Below are 21,758 nucleotides of genomic sequence, written 5' to 3'. Positions count from 1 at the left end.
ATCCCCTCTCTGATGCATCTCTGAGCTTTTGACTGTTTCCCTATTGTCAGTTCCAGCAACTTCGTCTCAAACCAGATGTGATCCGCTTGCCTTCCTGGCTTTCACGTTACATTGACTGTGCTTTATGCCCTTACTAGGCGTGTTTGTGGTGAAAGGGGGGGGTAGTATCCTGTCCCAGAATGGGATGCTACCCCTTCAGTAGGGAGGTTTGAGGAAATCTGACTTGAGATCTGAGTTATGCAAATGGTTCTTTATGGCAAGGATCTTGAAGTTCAGATGACGGGTTAGCGGACAGGTTCATCTAGGTATGCATTCCCTTCTCTCCCTCCATGTAAACTTTATGAATGTGACCCGTATGTTTCTATTCTGTTTGCTAACTGTGGAAAGAGAGGAACTTTAGTTGTAGGATAAAATCGTGAAAGGCTCTAGATCCATTTTCAGAAATCATTAAGGCTCTTAGGAGTCTAATTCCATTGTCTGTGGCTATGTCTAGCTAATAAGCTTTAACTGGATCCCTGTGTTGTTGTTTTGTAATTGGGCGTCTGACCCTTCATCCCTCTAGTCCTTTGTGCAGTTGAATATCCCCCAAAGCACAAGCAGCGGTGCTAACCGGTGAGCTTGTCTTCAGCCGCTCTGCTCCCTGCTGAACCGTCTACCCAGACTGAGCTCACCGTGCACCAGTATGGTTAGGCAGGTTGGAGGTGTGAAGATGAAGCATGGGATAACTGGTGGGGCACAAACAGAGTCTTCATGGCCTCTGTTACTAGCAACAGACCTCATTGTGGAAGCTGATGGAGAATGGGAGTGTGCTGTGCAAGGTGCTGTGCAGAGGTTATGAAAATGCTTTGAGCTTCTCAAATGGAAGATAGTATGAGAGTGCCAAGTGTTGGTTATTTTTAGTAGCTATACGTCAATGAGGTCCCTGCACTGCTTTCTATAAATGTTCATTGAAATTTAAATCTCTTCATTTAATTTCTTATGAGTCTGTTACCGTAAACTCCACTGTGGAGCCAAAACTTTGGAACCTAAGCTGCATACATTCTCCCTAACAGAATGTTTGTTGTTGTGATCCAAGATAACTGCAGAGCTTGCTCAATGTTTCTGGTTTCATTTGCAGACGGCAGTTATCACCTATGACTATCTCACTTCCCTTCGGAGCGTCCCATACGGATCAGAGGAGTATGACTTCCTCAAATCACAGGTGGGTGAAAGCACTGGACTGCGTTCCTTGGAAATTGCAAGGCACGGCTGTGTTGCCAAAGCCATTGCTGTAAAGCAAACCATCAAGCTGTCAGCTTAATAATTCAATATGCCTTCTACCAAATTGGTAACAGCAGAGACAAACTGTGCTGCATATTACCTGAGATTCTTGCAGGACCTGCAGCACCCAGCAGAGAAGATCCCTCATCAAGGGTAGCCTCATGCAACTGGTGCTCACTTATGTCCACTAAAGATTCAGGTTCTCAGTGTATGGGATGAGATGTGTTTGGGCTCTGTCACTGGTTTTCTGCTGCCCAGACTGGTTGCGTGGAGTTCAGCTTCTGGGAGGGGACTGGCAGTGGTTTCTTAATCTGCTTATTGGTTGGTAATGACCATAACAGGAAGGCTGAGAGATTTAAGTAAAAGGAGTGTGTTGGTGAAACAATAGGGATCAATCAGGCTTGCAGATTTCTGAAGAAATCAGAATTGGTCAAAGAAAGGCACATCTCGTTGCAAAACATATCATTGTGTTTTGATATCGCTAATTAACGTGAATAGAAAAAGCATTTCTAGTGAGAAGTAAGATAAGCACCCCTATTGCACCTCCTCCTGTGCTGCACCTTTCATTTCAGCCTACAGCCCTACAATACTCAAATATGAGAAAAAACTTCTTTACGGTGAGGGTGACAGAGCACTGGAACAGGCTGCCCAGGGAGGTTGTGGAGTCCCCTTCTCTGGAGACTTTCAAGACCCGCCTGGATGCAGTCCTGAGTGATGTGCTCTAGGCAATCCCGCTTTAGCAGTGGAGTTGGACTAGATGATCTCTAAAGGTCCCTTCCAACTTTGAAAATTCCGTGATTCCATAATACCTTGAGCTGTGAGTGACACTAAGTTTTACTTGAGTGCGCATGGTATATGTAGCCAGGGTCTCTTTGCTATTCCAGCTCAGGGCCTCTTTGGAGTGGGAAATATAACTTGTGCCAAATTAGGCCAGTCTGCATAGTATGAAGTAAGGTCTTTAACCTAATTTTTTCTTCTTAGTGCATGCAGGATTTAGGCCACAGGTGTGGTTGTAATGCATGGGGTGGTGCTCCTCAGGGGCTCTCAGACTGGAGGGACTCTAAAGCTGGAAACAGTGGTGGGCCAGGTAGAAATAAGTGCCATTGGACTCAAGAATGCTTTAGTATTCTTCTGGCAGAAAATACACATCATCATCAGTATGGTCTTAGAGTATTTGAGAGAGTTTGCAGAGTTTCCATGGGCTTGTTCTCATCCTCTCCTGTCTAAAGATGCTAAGCTGTTCTGCTGTAGCTCCTCATCCAAGGTGAGTGGCACTGATGCCCTGGCATAAACTGGAGATAGATGTGTTGGAGTCTGGAGTTCACTTTCCATCTGCCTATGTCTCTGCCACATGCCTTTGAAACCTGGTTTGCGGAAGGGCTGCTTGTAGCTTTCTTGAGCGACACCCAAGTTACGGAGTTATCAGTGCTGTGGACAGCTTGTCATTTGGCAGGAATTTGCAGCGGCCCTTGCAAATTCCTGACCTTTTGCCATGTCTCTCCATGGCTTCATTAACCTCTGTCATGCAGGTTTTGATGGTTTGTCAATTCATGCCCCAGGCAGCCAGAAAGGGCGCTGTTTGCTGGCGCTGTGCAGAGCTGTGCTCTCCCTGCTTTGCAGCCAAGACTAGCTGAGTCAGCCTCTGCACGTGCCAGAGCCCGTGGCAAGCACAGCATGTCAGCATGACACAAGAGGACTCTGTGGCATGGCCAGCATTAGCTGTTGGCTGCATGAAGAGGAATGAGCTGAAAGATAGAGAGGAGAAAGTAGGTGCAGGCATAGAATGAGTTGGCAAAACTCATTGGCCTCTGGAGGTCTGTCCTGCTGTTGGCAGGTATTATGGAGAGCCACCACTAAGCCTGACAGTGACAGCCCTTGTGGCTTCCTCAGCGACATCCCTGTAGTGCTTGTGCTAGCAAAGCATCAGGTTGGCAGGGGAGAATATTTTGGGCCTGGGCAATTGCACACCAAACCCTTTATCTCAGTGCAGCTCTAAGTGGGTGGCAACCGAGACTTTACCATCTTGCAGCTCTTTTAACAGCGTGGGAGCTGATTTTGTTGGTCTCAGACTAGGTCAGAATGACTTTTAAGAAGTTCCCCCATTGGAATTGGTACTAAAGGTTAGTCACTGGACTGGGTCAAGAGGATGTGAATGGCCCTCCCAAGTAAGTGTTGTGTGTGAAGGATATTTATCCAGATGTTGCTTCTACTTGCCTGCGTCCTGGATAGATCTCTGGTACTCCCAGCTATTCATTGTATTCTCTTGGCTTTCTGTCCTTTGAGTGAGGCCAGCTTAACCTCCTCCTCATATGCTAAGAGTCTGGAGTTTTCTTTTAAGCATGCATATGACTTAGTTACGGGTTTCCAGCCTCACATTGGTGCTTGCTTGGAACAGAGATTCTGCGAGGCAGGGATTTGGTGACCCTGGGACTGTGGATAGTGCCAGCAGGTCTGGGTGCAGCTGCTGTGCCTCTGTCTCCGGTAGGGGGGTGCAGCTGCATGTATGTCTGGGACGGGCTTGCAGCTGGGAGTAGAAAACCACTTTTTCTGTGCATCTCCTCTTGGTACTCAGCATACTGGTGGGTGCTACTCCAGTGCAAATGATAATGCTTAACTTGTTCTCCATGGATTCCCAGTCAACCATTAAACTGGAGCCTCTAAATTACCCACGGCCTCAGATGAGAGATGGGAAGCCTCAGTGGCAGCACCAGTCCCTGAGCCTGTTGTGGCCAAACAGGGACATAGTCATTAGGAAACAATTAAATGCAAAGCAGATTAAGAAGGAAATGGGCTCCCCCGGGGCTTTTAGCCAGGTTTCCTCTTAGCTCCAAGGAATTCTCTTCAATCTTGGCTGTTTTTCTGTCCCTCATGGGCTGCTTTTGATGCCAATGCTCTCAGCCACTCAGTTCTCAGCACCTTTTTGTGGCCACCATATTGGGGGGGTGTATTTACCACTCTCCATGAGGTGGGAAGCAGTAGCTGGAAATTCACTGTGTGTCCCTGGGGTTGCATCGCGTCTCTCTGGGTCTTCTATCAGCCAGGAGATACAAGAATCCACCTTCCTGGTGGCACTCACAGCCTTCCTCAGCAACAGTCAAGAGAAAAAAATGTCTTTATCTTTTCCATTCCTGCCCTTGCCTGCAGCAGGGATAAACTTGCTTAAGTGGTCAGGCTTTATGTCCATCCCAGTGGTTGCTTCATCTCATCTGAGTTAAGAATTCTTTCATGGGGTGTCTGCCCTTTTTCTGCATATGATGATAATGCCAGTGTACTGATGTCAAGGCCAGTGGTAGCCATGGTTACCCCCAAGACATCGGATGTCTGTAGGTCTAGTGTCAGGAGCATTAGGGGAGATATGAACTTCCTTCACTTCATGTCTATTTCATTAAATGACTCTAGCCATCTTTGCACGCGTAATCTTGGGCATTTCTTCCTATTTCTGCCCCAGCTCCTACTGGGTCAGAGGAGGAAGGAGGACAGCCGTCTCAGTGCGGTTTCCTTATCTATTGCTTTCTCAACAAACCATTTTATTCTGTAGAGGGCTGCATTTCCCTGACATTCCTCTGCCTCCTTGGGTGTTTGCCTCCTTGAGTGTTTGTCTCCTCAGTCTCAAGTCAGCCTACCCTGAGATATTTCCAGTGTGCCTCTCGTTGTAGCACCTGGATGTCTTGGTTGACACTTCTTATATTGCTGGCATCAATTTCTGTTGATCCTGCTGTCAGTCAGGAGGTATCTCACAACATGCAGTTTGTTTAAGGGCTGGCATCAATGGACGTCCAAGTTGTCAGTGTAGTAAGAGGATTGCAATGGGTCGATCATCTTGCAGATTTTGGCACTAGTCGCCACAGTTGAAAATCTTGAGCAGAGCATTTTTTTGTTGTTTTCCTATGATGTAAGACAAAAGATTACTGCTGTGAATGTGGATATGGGTATTTTTTTAATGGAGAGGAGGTAGGAAGGAGAGAAAGGATCTGTGGTCAAGGTGTCTCAGGAGACAGTGGGAATCCATTCTTGAATTAACTTTGTTGGCTACTGAATTGCTTTGTCATGGAAAAGCCATTTGGGGAGGTTAATTAACTTTCCTCCATTTGAGAGCAGAATGAGGATGTTCTCCTCATTCAAACTCCTGGTTATTGGGCTGTCAGTATCTGGGCAAATATTTGGAAGTTGTAACCTTGTGCCATCGTTATACAGAGTACGATTTCTTGCTTCTTGGAGGCTATTCCTGGCATTTGTTGTGTTTGCTTCTCATGGTGGGGTGAGTGTTTTCAAAATGAGCTATGAAGTTGCTCAGTGAAGTTGCTGGACTGAAGAATCCTGGAAAGAAAATGAGTGGGTGTACATATGCATGTGTTTTTCGAAAATAATCTATAGTTTCTGGATATTTCAGACCAACAAAATAACCTGTCTTTGGACTTAGTTCAAAGTCCAAAAAACACTGTGTGCTTTAAGTAATAGAAAGTGATGTCCTAAAAGAGTTTCTTCATGATGGAGGTGGACTGCATCTGCAGAGAGAAATCCCCAGGAGCTCTCCATGGCATTCCTTCAAAAAGGCAACTGTGAATGGGGTCTGTGGGCTGTTCTACCCCATAGCCAGTGTGTGCGGTGGTGGCTCTCTTTGCTTGTGCTTCAACCTGTGGTGAACTGGGATGAGAAGCAGCAAATGAACTTCCCTATGAGGCACGGAATAGCCATTAGGTGGCAGTGACTTTCTGTCACCAAGGTAAATGGGAACCAGTAATAGAGAGGTGAAGAGCTTCACAGCCCATCCACAGTCCCTGAACTGATCGTGTTTGGTTGCCCTATTATGTACTCCCCAGGATATCTCTTCATCTAAAAGGCATGGTCGACGCTAATGCAGTCTAAAAAAGCTACTATCAGGGCCAGCTGGTGGCTTGATGACTCTACATTTGAGCACTGCTGTCTAGCAAACTTCCCGCCAACACATAAAGCATGAAAGCTTTGCACTGAAAACACATAACAAGCTGTAAAATAAATCTTATAATTATAAGACACTTCCTTTTCGTCCTTTTGCTTTCTAGAGTGGTGTCAGCTGAATGTTATGGCCACAGCCTCTCTAGGTTTTAATTTTGTAGCATTAAGAAGGTCCATTTTTTCTGGGATGTGTGCCTATGAAACAAGATGTTCTTCAGTCCTCTGCGGTGATTTATTCAGAGAAATGCGCCATCTCACTGTGACATTTTTGGAGGAGGAAGGAGGAGAGAAGTGTGGGGAAAGAGGCGGTGCCTTATTTATTGTACACTTTTTCCTAGCTGTGCACCCTCGTTCCTGAAGTGCTTCGCTCTAGAAGCGTGAGTGTGAGGTGTCAGGCACTCCACTCACCTGAGTGGTCCTGCATCTTTCTTGCTCCTCCCCAGCAGAGTGAAACTGAGTGCCTTGGGAGCATTTAGCTTCTCTCCTGCAGGTGGGGCTATCCCTTTTCATTTGAATCCCTGAAGACGTCATTACTTTGCTTTCTTATAGCTGCTGAAGAGGTACATAATACCAGAGGAATATCTGAAGAACATCTCAACTGGTAAAGTGAGGAAACCATTAGGAAGCCATTGAAGGATGTAGGCCATAAGAAGCCTGCACCATGAGGAGCGCTATAAAAAGAGCAAATGGAAACTGAAGAAATAATCTTGTTTTATTTAGTGTTTGGGCTATGTCTTGAGTCCCAATGCGAATGAACACTCAGCAGTGCAAAGTCGAGATATGTCAAGAGATGGTAACTTCTCTGAAGAGCTCATGGTTGAGATTTATTTATTTGCCTAGATTTTCACCCTAGATGTGAGTGGTGCAAATAGCTATGCACATAGGATTTCTCAGAGGGTTGAAGGACTGCATAAAGAGGGAAGGAAACAAAAATCTGGAATTGCTTAGGATGTGAGTGTAATTTAAGGCTGGTCCCGTTGACTTTGGATCAGGCTCTAATTAGGCATGTGTTCTTAATGAAGGACTGTGTAGCCTTGAACTACCGGCCAGTATATATGACTTGGTTGTTGGAGGCCACCTGTAAAATCAGTAGAGCTGACAGGTAGCCAGTGTTTTACCTGTTTATAGAATAGGAAGACAGCTGGCTTAAGAATTTGAATAATCTTATCTGAGACTAGGAAAAATAGATACCTAAAGGATTAATTTGAGGATAAAGATACATCAGTACTTGCAATGGCAAACTGGGCTTCTCAAATGTTGTTTTATTTGTCCTTTGAGTCCTTAACAAGACCCTATTGTGGGTTTGGTTCCCCTTTCTAAGGTTACTGTAGCAGCTTGCAATGAAACACCAACTTGAAGGACACCAAATTAGGAATACAGGAAGTATTCTTTTCACAGGAGTGAAAAGACTAGCGTGGTGTGTAGAGGATGTTTCATGTATCAGCCCAGGTTGGAATTTGAGAGCAGGACTGAATACTGTAGACTTGCTCTGCTAAACCAGTGACCTTATCACATTTTCCCCAAAGTGTATGTGATAAAAGAATGTGCTGGAGGGTAGCACACAATTATCTTACCTGTCAAGCCAGTGTCTTCATTTGGTCTGTTACGTCAGCGTTGAGGGAATTGCTGTAGTGGGTAGTGCCTTGCAAACACTTCTCTGGACTTCTTGGCAGCATTGAAGGTGTCTTAGTGGGTTCCAGGCAAACCCTTTTACCTATGTGGGGGCCATCTTGTTTGCATACTTGAGGGAAGGGTGTCTCTGAAAGGAACTCTGCTGTCTTCCTTCATCTGGTGCCCCAGGACCAGGCAGGACTCTGTCAGGCTGAGGAAGCCCTGAGGACTAAGAGAAAAGGAAGCTATGTTTCTCTTGAGTTGAACAGTTCCTGATTTAGTCTAGGAACAAAACAAAATGTCAAGTTCAGTGCCAGGTTTGGAAGCTACCCCTTACTTTATTTACTAAGGTGTTCAGGTGCCCTGCCTAGAAATCTGCTGATGTGAGCACGTGTCTGTATTTTTGTACTTCCAGACAGGCACAACTGTCTGCCTGTAGACATGTGTCTGTGTGTTCAGGTGGGGGTGCTTCTGTTGATGTAGCCACTTCTGAGACACAGTCAAAGGTTCAAAGATGTCTTTGGAGTAGTGAATCCATAGAATTGGTTTAGGTTTTTTTTGTTTGTTGTTTTTTTTTGGGTTTGTTTTGGTTTTTTTTCCTCTTTTTTGACTTGAGAGTCCAGTCTCAGTGGCTGCAAATTCTGCTGATGGTGCACCATTCAGAGCAGCTTGCTGCTCCTTCCTCTGCAGCAGCAGCAGCATCATCTTGGCAGGTCTGACACCAGTAACAACTTGTTTTTGTCAGTGTTCTGAGCTGATGTGACTTGGAAGGGGCCCACAGGGAGCAGATAAACATAGTGACAGGGGTCATCTTTATACAGCCTCCACTCTGTTCCTAGCTCCACGTTAGCAATGAATCTGCACGTGAGCCTGCACACATACACACATGCACAGCGTTTTATGAAATGCCTCCTGCCAAGCCTGGATCCATTTACTGTCTTGCCAGCTTTGCTGAATTTAGAGTTAAATTCACTGAAAAGGTCACTAGCAGAATTGCTTTTCAAAAAAACCCAACTCCTGAAATGTCTTTACTGCCCCTGCAGTCTCTGTTTGAAAATGTACTTGAGTTCCCTGTGAACTCTGTAACTGTGCAGCCTGTTTGTTATTGTAGGGTTGCTCTGAACACAAGTTTTTTGCAGGATTGCTGAAGGGCAGCAGGCTTTGCACTCCCATTTGTTTATCGTAGAACTATTGTGTGAAGTAGGGAAGATACACTTTCCTCCCTCAGGCCCTTTCCTGTGCGTTCACAGTCAGGCAGCACAGCTGGGCATTTCCAGAGCCCAGCAGGAGCTGTTTCATCTCTGCAGTGCCCTGGTATTGCCTGTTCTGTCTCTCCTCTTCCTCTCCAGGACAGCTTCCCTGCTTCTATTTCTTGCAGCAAGCGGGGGTTTTGCTATAGCACTCTGAAATGGGAGTTAGTCGCTGCCAATATATGGAGTGGTGATCCTTGACTGGGGAACGTTGATATAATGAAATGATGGCTCCTGAGCAATGGCGAGTGGGAAACAGCAGGGCTGTTAGCTGGAACTGTGCTTTCCTCGCTCTGAGCTGGTGTTTGTACTGGGCTGTGAGCTTGAAGACGAGAGGTGTCTGCAACCTGATGCATGTGAAGGGCTCCCAAGAGCTATACCAGCTCCTGCCTCCCTGACTGGCAGGGTTAGCTCCACTGCAGCTTCCCTCGACTTCCACTGGCCCCAAAAGCCACAGGCTAGGGACTGAATCTGTACCAGGAGTGAGGGCGACGTTCGATTCTTTTAAACCTATGTTTTGATTTTAGGGTAGCAAGTGCTTGGTAATGTGGCTGAGGACTGAGCAAAATGCAGGCTGAAGCAGCTTCACGCATATGCCTCTCCTGGTATGCCCCCAACTGAAATCTGAATGCATGCGGCTTCCCAGGCTAGCCCTGCACAGCTGACCTCTCTGTTCACTGGCGCTACCATCCTGTACCAGGCCTGGATCAGCTTTCTGCTCCCCTGAATCTCCTGCAGCCTGCCCCTGCTCTGCCCTTACCTCTCCCCACTGATGCCCCAGCCCTGGCTGCCACCTTCCTGGCCCCCGCCGTGCTGTCAGCAGATCGGGTGCAGAGTTACCCCACCTGGCCTCGTATTCATTAGTAACTCACGTGGTGAAGATTTGCCACAATCTTAATTTTCAGAGAAAACCGAGACCCAGATGCTGGGTGGATTCATTGCCAGCCCCAGGCAGGACAGCTCTCCCAGGCTGTGGCTTTGCACGCCTTTGTCAATGGCAGCCGAGCCAGCAAGTTTCCACTTCCCAGTCCCTTTCTGGAGTAGAATTCCCAGCTCTGGCAGAGCTTGGTCCTCACCCAGAGAGGTGAGCTCCACACTAGGTGTGTCTTAGCTTCATTGCTGGAAGTCTCACTCTAGAAACAGTCAGATGTCAGGTGCTGTAACATACTGAAATCCAATAAGCTCACAGCCCAAGGAACTCTTCCATTTAGAAACAGCCTAGAAACCCAGTGTATTTCATATTAGTATTGAAAGACTAATGCAGGCATGTGATTTTTATTTGAAAGATACGAAATTTAAATAAAGCAACAACAAAGAAGTCAAGCTCTGTCCTTTTGCAAAACCTTTGAAATGGTGGGATGTATGTGTAGCTAATGAAGGAAAGTTCCTTTAAATAGCGTTCACTGCTTATAACTGCTTGTATGTGTAGTAAATTAAGGAAGCAGCAATGTATAGATAACACCACTTCCCCACACAATCCCCATCCCAGTGGCAGATGCCCCTCCTTCCACCTGCATTGCTCGACAAATTTCATCTCAAGAGGGGAAATGAATTCTCAATTGCAACATGCCTAGTAATTAACCGCACTGTAATTCTGATGTGCAGTGCTGTCACCCACCATCGGGTGGGAGTGGAAAAGGCACTGCATTTTGTTGATGGTTGAACATTTGTTTTCCTCATCATTTTGACACCAGAGGTAATTGCCATTCCTGAAATATTCTCTCGCTACCATTACAAAGCAACTGTTAGGGACAAATTAATTATGAAGAATCTCGTTATGACAGATTAATAGGCCAACAGAGGAGACTTCTTTTTCTTCTTTCAGGCAACTGAATAGTAAAACCTAACAGCTCCCGTATAATTGCTAGAAACACGTGCTTTTCTGTAAGCCAACATGTATTTTGTTGGAGATGGAGGATTTGCAAAACTAGGACTACAGTGTAGAGTGCGTTTCCAAGCTTGCTTTTATTGATCTTTTGGTTTCCTAATACCATGTGCCAAAATGAGCTTGAGTCTGGGCATTGCCATATGGAGGGGAGGTCTTCATGATTAGTATTGGACCAATGTCTTCTGTCTGGGTCATGGTTGAGCAGCATCATGAAGGCTTGGAAGTGAGGAATGCTGGACTTGTGGATTTGATGGATTTTAGAACAAGACATGAAGTCATTATCTGGACTGCTTTATTGCCAGTAAGGGTTTCCTGTGTCAGGGAGGTCAGATCTGGTGTGCTAGTTGAGTTCCAAGTGGCCAATGATGTTCTCTCTGCCTGTGTCCCCCTGGAAGTTGCAGACTACCAGCCACAAATTATTCTTGTGGGGTGGTCTCTGGGGACTGTTGTGATGTGGCCCATAGATGGCTGCCTTCCTGTAGTGGAGGTGATTGAGGCACCCTGCCTCCCTGTGCCTGAACCGTTCTGTCAAAGCCCAAGGGAGGAGGAGTTTGAAATGTCTGGATTGCTCGTGGCTGTGTTTAGAAGCTCACCCAGTTTATGGATAGTCAGGACAGCAATTCATGTAGGCTTGGTAATTGTGCTTTCAAAGAGGCAGTAGATATGTATTTCATAGTTGACTGGCTACTATGAGATGCTAGTGAATCCCAGGTGCTGATGAGCACATGATTAAAAAGGAGCCTATTTTAGGCTTCAGAATAGGCATAATGTAGATTTAAAGAGGCTCTTGGAGGAGGCCTGTTCACCTTCTCAGCTTTGCCTTCTTTGATGTCTCACTCAAGTTGTCAGAAAGTAGTGACTCAGCAAAGGATCTGTCTAGTTGGGACTGGAGTCCCCTTTTACCACCTCCAGCCAAGTGCTTGTACATGCAGCACTCTGTCCCTGCCAAGGAAAGGAACAAAACTTCAGTGGTAATCAACGTACAGGCCCTCTTTGTGCCATGATCTCCTTAATGAGAGAACAGCGAGGCTCCTCTTTTTTACAGAGACTGAATCAAGGCCATGTTTATCCCGTTTTCCATCTTCTCCTGCTTGCTGATGTCAACTCCCAATTTCACTGTGACTTCATCCTTCTTCATGGGATCTCTGTATCTCTGTGTGGAGTATGTAAATGCTTTAATATTAAATATTTGAGGCTAGAAGTCATAGAGAGCATTACTTTTGGATTACTGGTATCTGATTTCATTGCTTTGCTTCATGTCCATCTTGTGTAGTGCTAATTCTCTGTGTTTCTTTTTGGCATGCAAATTTTGTTTTGGGACTATCCACAGTTGATTGTATTATGCCAGCAACATCTGATTCTTTGGAGGATCTTTGACAGTATTGTTTTTCTGACAGGTTATGCACTGATTACCTTTGTGATAAGCCTTTTGTCTTGAGGTTACTATTTACCTTCTAGCCAAGGTTAGAAATCAGCTATCTTTGACTAGCCTGTTAATGGAGATTGCCTCTTGACTGTCATTTCCACTGCAGTGTCATCTTTGTTTCTTCTTGTCCAGTGTTAGCCTCTTATACCAGATTCTTCCCCTTTTGACAAAGGAACCTTAACTTTTGCTTATGTGAGATTCAGACAGGATCCTCTGGGTTCCTAGATGGTGCTTTCTTTTTTAAATAGTGGCACGTGCTGCCCGATTTGCAGTTTTCTCTACAGAGAAGTTGTAACTGGGTACAACTGGATAGTGATGGGCCAGGCTTCCCTTACCCCGCCCCTTGGGGTATTTGCACAGGTGATCTGTGGTAAAGAGCATCTTTTAAATCAAGAAAAAATCCAACTGAGATTTCCACTTGATAAAGCCCATTTCCTGCTATTTCTAGTTGCTTCACTGGAAAGGTGAGGGATAAGGGTAGGGATATTCCTTCACAGGCAACTGTGCAGAAAAGTATTTTATAATGTGCTAGGCTGAACCACTCTTAAATATTGAGCAGTCACTTTGATCGTGGGTGGGATAGGTAACCTGGAGGTAGAGGCTTTCTGCACCTTTTCTTCCTGACTGTGTGCCCAGCTCCCTGTACACTGATAATGTTTCCTGTTGCACCCAATTCCTTGTAAATAAAACAATGGCTGACAGTGAGTCTGCAGGTGGAGGGACACTCTGTTTTCTTAAAATTAGAATGAGACAAGACATCCAACAGCTTTACTGACTATTTTAGTCTAGGTTCTTATAATATGTTTGACATTTACAAATGCAGCATCCCTGCCTCGTGGAGGCTCATTCATCTCTTAGATGAGAGAGAAAACTCAACAACTGGCAATGGAAAGGGCAAAATGTTGAATATGTAATCGTATATAAAGATGATCTCAGTTTTATTCCCTTTACAACCTTGGTGAGCCACAGCCAAGTGCAGGGCAGACATGTACAATATTGTTCATTGTGATACCAGCTGCAATAAAGGCAATTGCCTCTGGTACTGCTGGGGGTAATTCCTTCTGCCTATTGTGGGAGCAGAAGTAATCTACTCTGGATAATGAATAACAAACATGCGGCCTCACCTGGGCTCTCCTTTTGTTCATCTCAGTGTGGTGCCATGTCAAATATTCATATGTTTTACTTTATTAAACTGCTATCTCACGCTATTTTAAAGTGGCACTTTCAGAGACAATATAGGTTCTCTCTGTTGCCTGTGTTCCTAGCAGCTGTAAGGATTCAGTAGACCAAATGCCACCTTCACTGGCACCCTCATAAGCCCATTTTTTTCCAAATTCTGCTTCTACTGGCACCTCCAGGAGCCTATTGTTTTCAGTGAGAAAGCACAGGAGTGGCTGCAAGGAAGGATCTGACCTTCTAATTGCAGTTTAACAAGTCTATTGATTGTGCACGAATCAAAAGAGACACCAGCTCAGTCTCCCGTTGTGGTGACATAGCTGGGATGCCAACAGACACTGACTGCCTTTCTTGGTGTGGAGCTGTGTGTTGTTAACTGGATGAAAAAGCTGGAATAATAATTTATATATATTTTTTTTTTCACTGAAGTCAGCAACTCTGCCTGATACCCAGAGGGGAACAGACCTGCTGAGTAACACGGGGACATTTCTTGGTTTTGGGGTTTTTTTTCCAACACAGGCACTTTTAAAAGTAGAACGGCGCTTTGCCATTGATGGTGCCTTACTGGCACCACAGCCACTCTCTGTCTGTTGGATGTGGTGTTATGAGAGTCACTGCAGTTTTTTGGAATTGGGCAGCGTAATCCCATGGTTGTTATCTTTCCTGACTTCCTTGTCAATCCAATTTAATCACTTCTAGGTATTTCATGTGTTACTGTCTCTCTCCTCTTCAGGCATCCTGGAAGAGGGTCTGTACTTTAAAGGTCAGAGCTTCTCAGATTAAAGAAGGGGAAAGGAGTCTGCCTCTGTCAGTTTGGTAAGGGGCTGTATTGAGATGTCTATAGAGACTGCAATGGAAACCCTTCTTTCTGTGTTCTGTGACCATGCTGAATGCTGCTGCCCATCTGTGTGGCTGTAAGAGCGGGAGCCTGCTTGCTCTGCTCCCCTGGCCATTGGAGTGACCTGCTGGGAGAGAAGTTGCATATGCACAAGGGGGAGAAGCTGCTGTTGCACGGTTTAATCGCCTGACATTGACTCAGATAGGTCCTGACTGGAGGTCAGCTGTGACGTGCAGCTGGTAGGGTGGGATTCGACTGTTGGGTAGAGAAAAATGTCAGCTCAGATTCTTCGGCATTGACAAAGTGGATGTGACGATTTCTCCCCTCCAGCTGCAATGGCTGCCTCTGTGCTTCCTTCTTCGCTGCACACCCACACTAGGAGAGCAGACTGTGTGAAGCTACCCTGTCTTGACCCCCAGCTGCTGAACGAGATGAGACTTAGCTGAGCTTTCTCCATCTTTCCTTCGGTGCTTGAGCCATCCGTCCTGATAAACTTCACCTTTCATTGTGTCTTTCAGTGTATCTTCTGTCTGTTGGTGCTTCCTGTGGAGTCCATGGCTTTTCCAGCTCCATTTTATTGCAGGATGGGATGTGGGGACTAAGGGAAGAGGCTGTCAGACGTTCATCCTCATCCCTGCTGCAGGATCCTTCACTTGGCTTTGAAGGCTGGGAATATTCAGCATTGAATGCCTTCCCTTGATACTCATTTCATCTCATCTTCCACCTCTTTACTAACCCTGGTAACAGCCTGTGTGTTTCCCTTCCTGTTTATAGTGTCTGACCTCTTGAGTAGTTGGAAAATGTTACCAGGTCAGCCTTCTTGGCACCGTCTCATTTTATTATTGAAGACAAATCGTGAAGCTCTTTCTCTTATATACAATACCGGTTCAGCTGTCTTGCGGTGGCTTCTGATGTACTCTTCCTTGTTTATTTTGCTCTCTTTTCTCTCTCTGGGACTTCAGACCTTTTTTTAAGTGAAGAGACTGTCTCTACACCCCTCTCCCTGATGCAAAGCCTCCCTGTGCATAGCCATGACTGTATGAGCTTCAGTGAGAGCTAATTCTTACTGTGGCCTTGTTTGACCTCTTCCCCCCACCCTGCCCCATGGCCCAGGACCAGCCCTCACTTCCCATGCTGCTGCCTTCCCAGGGTCTCCTTACATGTGAACATGGCTGTCTGGGGAGCGTTCTCCCTTCAGGTCATTTTTGCTGCACCACATCATCTTTTGCTCTTCAGTCAGTAATTTACGGCTTCTGTAGGGTGCGTGGCAGCTGCTGTTTAGGGAACACTCCTGAATGTAACACACATCTCCGTTTATCATGTTCCTTATAGCAACTGAAAATAGCAAATAAAACAGAGCTTAATAGGACTGATGGCTGGGAGCCCCCTCCTACAGCTAAACAGAAGGCCATATAAGATGGTGTCTTTACAGCCCTCAGCTTGTTTTCGCTGCCATCCCACATGGTCTGATCCAGCTGAGCTGAATTAATTTTGTTAGCAAGATTTTGGGGGATGCTGTGTCAAATTTATTATCATTTCACCTGCCTCCGTAACAGGAGCTGCAGGCACTGTGATCAATGGATTGAGACACGTGCCTAATTTCACTGCGGCTTCTGTAAATGTCTCTGTGCCTTCTGCAGCCGTGCTATTGAATTACTTTCTATCTTCCATGGGTGCTCTGCAATGAAGCCCAGGGCAGATCTCTTTGTATACCAGCCCTATCAGGACAACAAGGCACTGGGGGCACTTTTGGGAATCTGCTGACTTTGCAGGTATTATACGTCTGTGTATACATGGGTCTGGTCCTTCCTTCTCATGCAAATCTGATCTGGTGTTATCCTCATGTGTAAGTACCATTCATGTAAGTGTACATGCCCCAAAAGAGAGCCTGTGGGAAGGACCTGTTGTATAGTCACAGTGTAAAACAGCTTCACAATCAGAACCTTGTTTGCTGGAGGTGACGTCTGTAGGTGTAAAGGACTCAGTTTGCCTCTCAGATTCCTGTATTCAACAGTTTGATCTGGAACTGTTAGTGGGAGAGAATAGACAGGTACTGCTATAGCCATAGAAGTGCTACATACCAGTTATTTTAGCATGTTATTTTCCGCCTGTTTCTGACCATCCCTTCCCTGTGCTCCATGTTCTCCCTGCTCAGGAGACTTAGACAGAATAGTGCATTGTATCACAGAGGTGTCTAGAGGGGAAACAGCTGCTCCCTTCTGATTTTCCTCCTGAACTGCCCCACAGATAACTAATTGCAGCTCAGTTGCTTCTATTAGCTATTTACCTAAAATTGAGCTGGCTAATGAAAATGTTTCTAATTAATACGAGGCAGATTAAAACTCATTACAGCAAGGTCGTCAGTAATGAGAGATAATCAGAGCACAAATGACCGAGCTTGGAGCAAAATGAAGATGGAACACAAGCAGGCGATCGGTGCTGGTTGTGCACGCACCAGCCAGCAAGGGCAGGGTTCAGCAAGGTGACTGCTGGAGCTCTGCGCTGCGATCGAGCCACACGGCTTCCTCCTCTCCGGAGCAGCTTGGGAAGTTCACCGGCTGAAGAGACGAACCTCAGCCTGGCGTAAAAGTTTCCTGAACCAAGCTGCAACTCAAACTAGCAGTCTGTTGCTAGGCCACCCCTTAGTCACCTGTAGGATTGTTAGGAACCATGTCGTGAATCGGGGTAGTAGCGGGAAGAGCGTGGGAGTGTGTGTAGCGCAGGTGGGAGGTCAATGTGTGTGCTTGTGTGTGGGGAAATTCAGAGTCCTCACAGCTCAGACAGTGGGAACTTGCACATCTCTTCAGCATGAAATGGGCTGGCCTAGGTTTGGAAAAGTCCCTCACGGTCTCCAGGGAAGTCTTACACAAATCGTGAAATGTGTTTGCTTTAATTTCAGCTGCCTTTAGCATTGGTGATACCAGGCTCCAGCACCAACACCAGATTTCAGCTGTCTCACTGTGTATATCCTTCCATTTGTACAGAGTTCACTGACCATCTGGCTAGTTGTCTGACTCCGCGTTCCTGTGTTTGTAAAACTGAGAAGCTAAGAAACTGTTGCTTTAGTGTAGGGGATCATCTCTGTCCTTTATCCTTTGCAAGCTATAAAGCTCTCTTTCTCACTTCCTGGCTATCCCACTGGCAACCAACTGTTGTGCCAGATCTTCTGAAGGATCTTGGTCTCTGCTAGGACTATTTTGAGCTATGGAAGTCAAAACTGAGAATTAGGGGGATGCCTTTTTAACCAGGGTTTGCACCAAGGGCAACTAACTAAAAAGTATAGGTCTGAGAAAGTAACGATACCTGCCTAATGGGAACATATGGAATGTCCTGCTCTCATATGGGCAGGCAGAGACCCATAGGTAAATCTTTAGGAATGTTATACATAACTTACACAAATAATGAATTATTAGGTAGTGGGGTACATTGCAGCAGGAGTTATTCCAATTTCAAAGATGTGGATCTGTCTGTGATCAGCAGTATGGCCAGTTAGTATTGGTATAAGGAAGCATTTGAGTGCGAAATATCTGGTGTGTCTAGGAACAAGCTTTTGTAAAAAGTAGGGGGAAATATATAACAATTCCTTTTAGAGTTGTGTGTCTCCCTGCAGCATCCCTGCTGTCATTCAGTTTGATTACCAGGCTGATGCTGTTAGTGAAGGCTATAGTAGCTTATATTAACTGTATGCTTGTTTAGATTTGTTGAAAGAAGAGATAATGGCCCCTTAGACGCAACTATGTTGTCATTGCAATGGGTTCTAGGTTTTCTATTGCTGTTTTTAAAGCTGCAAAGTACCCTGTTTGCTTCACCAGTAACTGTATCCTCCCTAAACATCTTCACAGATCTTTTGGCTTGGCACTTGATTTCAGTCGCTCACTGTGTTAAATCGAGGTGGACGTCCTTTCATTCCTTTCTGGTTTGTGCTGTCCTGGGTCATCTAAAGCTCTTCCGTAGTTTTACCAATTGTGTGCGTATGGCCCTGTCATTATCAGGGTGGAACAGAAAAGGACTGTGGCCAGATTCCTTTCCTTTCTTCTCTGACATGTCTTTTTTCCCCTCCCTGACTTACCATGTTTTGTGGATACCCACTACAGAGGTGTGATGACAACCCCTCTTCCCTCTGTATGGAGTCCAAGGGACAACCTGGCTCTTCCATTCCAGTATCCTGCTACTGCAGGCATTCCTGGAAGAGCTGCGTCATCCAGGATGACTGACAGCATGTGTGCCTGGAATGCTCCCACTCACTCACTGTGTGCCACAAGATACTTCCCAGCATCCCACAGGCTTAATATTTAATATGCTGTGCCATGAGAAGAAAGCAAGAGTCTGTCACCAGTGTTCCAGTTCCTTTAAATGGCAGGTAATTTAGTAAATATAGAAGATGCTTGGAAGCAGGTTGAACCCCAGCAGAAGGCGTGACCGATTTAACTGGAATGTGGGAATTGCATACACCAAATAGGTTCTTTAAAGATTTTAATGATGCTGGGAACATCAGTGCACTGAGTTTGCATTCTGTCTCTCTCTGTGGCCAATCAATAGGGTAATTTTTGTCTTGATGCCTCGAGCAAGAGTGTTTAAAGCCCTTTAGACATTTTATTACACGTAATGTTCTTATGAGTCTGTAAAATGGGGGATAGCCATCCTGAGTTTTGTAAAGAGCTTTGTAAAAGCACTTTTAGAGATGAAAAGCTCCATATAAAATCAGGTATGGTTGTTTTATCATAAATGTCTAAAGCCTTTCTGAATTCCATTAAGCTCCTGGCTTCTCTATGCTCTGACAGTGAGTGCCACTGGTTAATGCTGTACTGTGCAAAATGGCATGTAGAAAAAACTGTAAAAAGGTTGTTGCTTTGTGGAATGCCCTATTACTTGCTGTTTTGTGAGAGCTGGAAATAGGAATGGGAGATTTTCTTTTTATGATTTCATATAACTCTTCTCTCATATGCATCAACTCTCTCTGATCTAAAGAGTCCCCTAACATTTCAGATATCTTCTTACAGACTTTTTCAAGTCCATGATCATTTTTCCCCTGTCCTTCTCTGTCCACTTCTTTTTATTCTGTACCTCTTGTTGTGATGGGATGTCCAGAATCCAAGGTGAGGTTGTGCTTTCAATTTATACAATGGCATTTTGATATTTTTAATGTTTTTCTCTTTTCCTTTCTTAACACAGCCAAACAACTTGTTTGGGTTTTCCTGACCCCCACTGTACATTGAGCAGCTGCCTTCACTGAGCCATCCACAACAATGCGATGCAAGTGTTGGGTGGTTACAGTTAATTTAGAGCCCATCGGTGTGTGCGGGCAGGATAAATTGCACCTTCCAATACGTGTAACCTTGCAGTCATCTATGCTGAGGGTGATCTGCCAGTCTATTGATTGTCCACCTGTCTTTGGTAAGGTCTTGGCAGGGCTTATTTTTCCATGGTGATGAATAATTTCTGTTGCATCTCGGGGAATTTTTATCACGGCACCATCCTCTCCTTTGCCAGATCACTAGCAGGGAAATTAAACCTTGATGTAAGAATGGGTGTAACGGGACATGCTGCTGTTTGTTTTTGACAGTGATGCCGGTCAACCCATTTAGAGTAGAGAGCCCCTTCTGCCTTGTGGGCGCTACATGGACCTGTTTCCCTTTTCATCACGTTTCTCAGCAATGCCAGTGCTAGTTCAGCCTCGCTGGAAGTAACAACATTGCAGGTGCTGACGTAGACAGGGCTTCTGCAGTATCACCTCATCTAAAAGAGCTCAGAGCAGGTTGAAATGAATCTGTGGTAGAAACATCACTAAATGTTGCACCCTTGTCCTAACTAGAGAGTCCCCCACTGCTGCTGTCTGTAGTGCTGGGCTTGATGTTGCAGAGAGGGAATTCAGAGCTGAGAGTGGGACAAAACGAGCAAGTGATGTTCTTGCATCTTCTCCAATAATTACTCAGTTTTCTTTTCACTCCTTGTGAGGGAATTTGTTGAAAGCCACTCAAAAATCCCAATAAATCTCTCCCTTTTCTCTTCTATTGACCATTGTATTAATGTGCTCAGAGTATTTTAGCGGACTGGTGAGGAATGATTTTTTTTCCTCTCAAAATCCCTGTTGGCTTTTTTCAGTCATATCACATTTAGCTAGATGATTTTTAGTACTCTCTATAATTATTATCTCAACTAATTTAGCTGACACAGAATAAAAGCTTGCAGGACTATAATTTCCCGGATTACTCTGGATTTTTCTTAAAAACAGGGCAACGTTTGTTCCCCTTCAGTCCTCTGGAAGCTAATGGTTTTAATGTGCGATCCCCTTTTTGATTATTAGCATCTCAGATACTTTTTGAATTAATCTGTATTTTTAATTAATTTGAATTAATCTAATTTTTTGATTAATTTGAATTAATCTGTAATTTTTATGTGTTTGAAGTTTTCAAGGTATTTTCTGGAGACATCTTTCTTGAAATACTGTCTTGGAGAGTGTATCTCTCTTGTAAGCAGTGATGGGTAGGCTTCTCCTCAGCATCCTGCCCCATGCAGGGAATTGCCTGCAGCAGGAGAAGGTGCCTCCTTTCACTTGCGCAGGTTGGGAGTAGGTGGGATGTGAGAGGCCACCACGTGGGGTGGAGCTGTTCCTGCTCACCTGTACAGGAGTGCTCTCTGGTAGGGAGGCGAGAGGAGGAGCAGCCCTTCTAGCCCTGTCCTCTGGGAGAAATCCAGCCTGGAGTCCTTTGTGAAATGTCTGTGTTCGCAGTGTTCCTGGAGGCAGCATTCATCATCAGGAATTTCTTGTGACTTGTTTGTTATGTCTTTGACTAATTGCATTTCAAATTTTCTCTCTGCATTCCTAATCCTCATTTCACGTTTTGCCAGCTATGAGTATGCCCTTCAGGGTGGGAATGACTTTTCTGAAGGATTTTTTATATGAGGAGTGGCTTCCACCACTTACCTTACTGTCTTTAGAGGCCTTTCTGAGCCCTTTTGTCACCAAGTCTGTCACCAGATACTCAAGTTTTCACAAGTATATTTTAACTTTGGTATTTATTTTCTTCAAAATTAATTTCTTTATTTTTAAGACCAGATTAGCATCTGCCAATTTGTGGCACCTGCATGTCCGATGCTCTGAAGAGCAGTTCTTTGCCAAGGTCTCTGTGAGTAAAGGCTCCCTCAAAAGCATCAAAATCACTTGAGAAGCCAGGTCTTCTTGTACATCAAGGCTAAATTAAAAAATGTCCCTTTGCAGCTCTGCTTGCTGAGTATGTGCTTCATCCCAGAGGTGCCTCCTCTCCATACCTGAGAGCTGTTACTTTCACTATGGCCCACATGGAACAATTTCAATAATCAGTGTTAATCCCAATCTACCCAGGGTTTGAGTAAACCGCATGAGTCTGATAGCCA

At 45.1% G+C, this 21,758-nt stretch overlaps 1 protein-coding gene across 3 annotated transcripts in view; it reads left to right on the top strand.

Annotated features, from left to right (window-relative positions):
• The window catches only part of ADCK1 (aarF domain containing kinase 1), an 86,566-nt gene that overhangs the window by 12,545 nt on the left and 52,263 nt on the right, over positions 1 to 21,758 (top strand). For all 3 annotated transcript variants that reach the window (XM_063333658.1, XM_063333659.1, XM_063333660.1), the window contains one exon: positions 1,118 to 1,201. In XM_063333658.1, coding sequence (XP_063189728.1) covers positions 1,118 to 1,201 — 84 coding nt within the window. The remainder of the gene's footprint in view (positions 1 to 1,117; positions 1,202 to 21,758) is intronic.

Source organism: Chroicocephalus ridibundus, chromosome 4, assembly GCF_963924245.1.
Source record: "Chroicocephalus ridibundus chromosome 4, bChrRid1.1, whole genome shotgun sequence".
Taxonomy (NCBI): Eukaryota; Metazoa; Chordata; class Aves; order Charadriiformes; family Laridae; genus Chroicocephalus; species Chroicocephalus ridibundus.
This window is presented reverse-complemented; position numbering and strand designations above follow the sequence as displayed.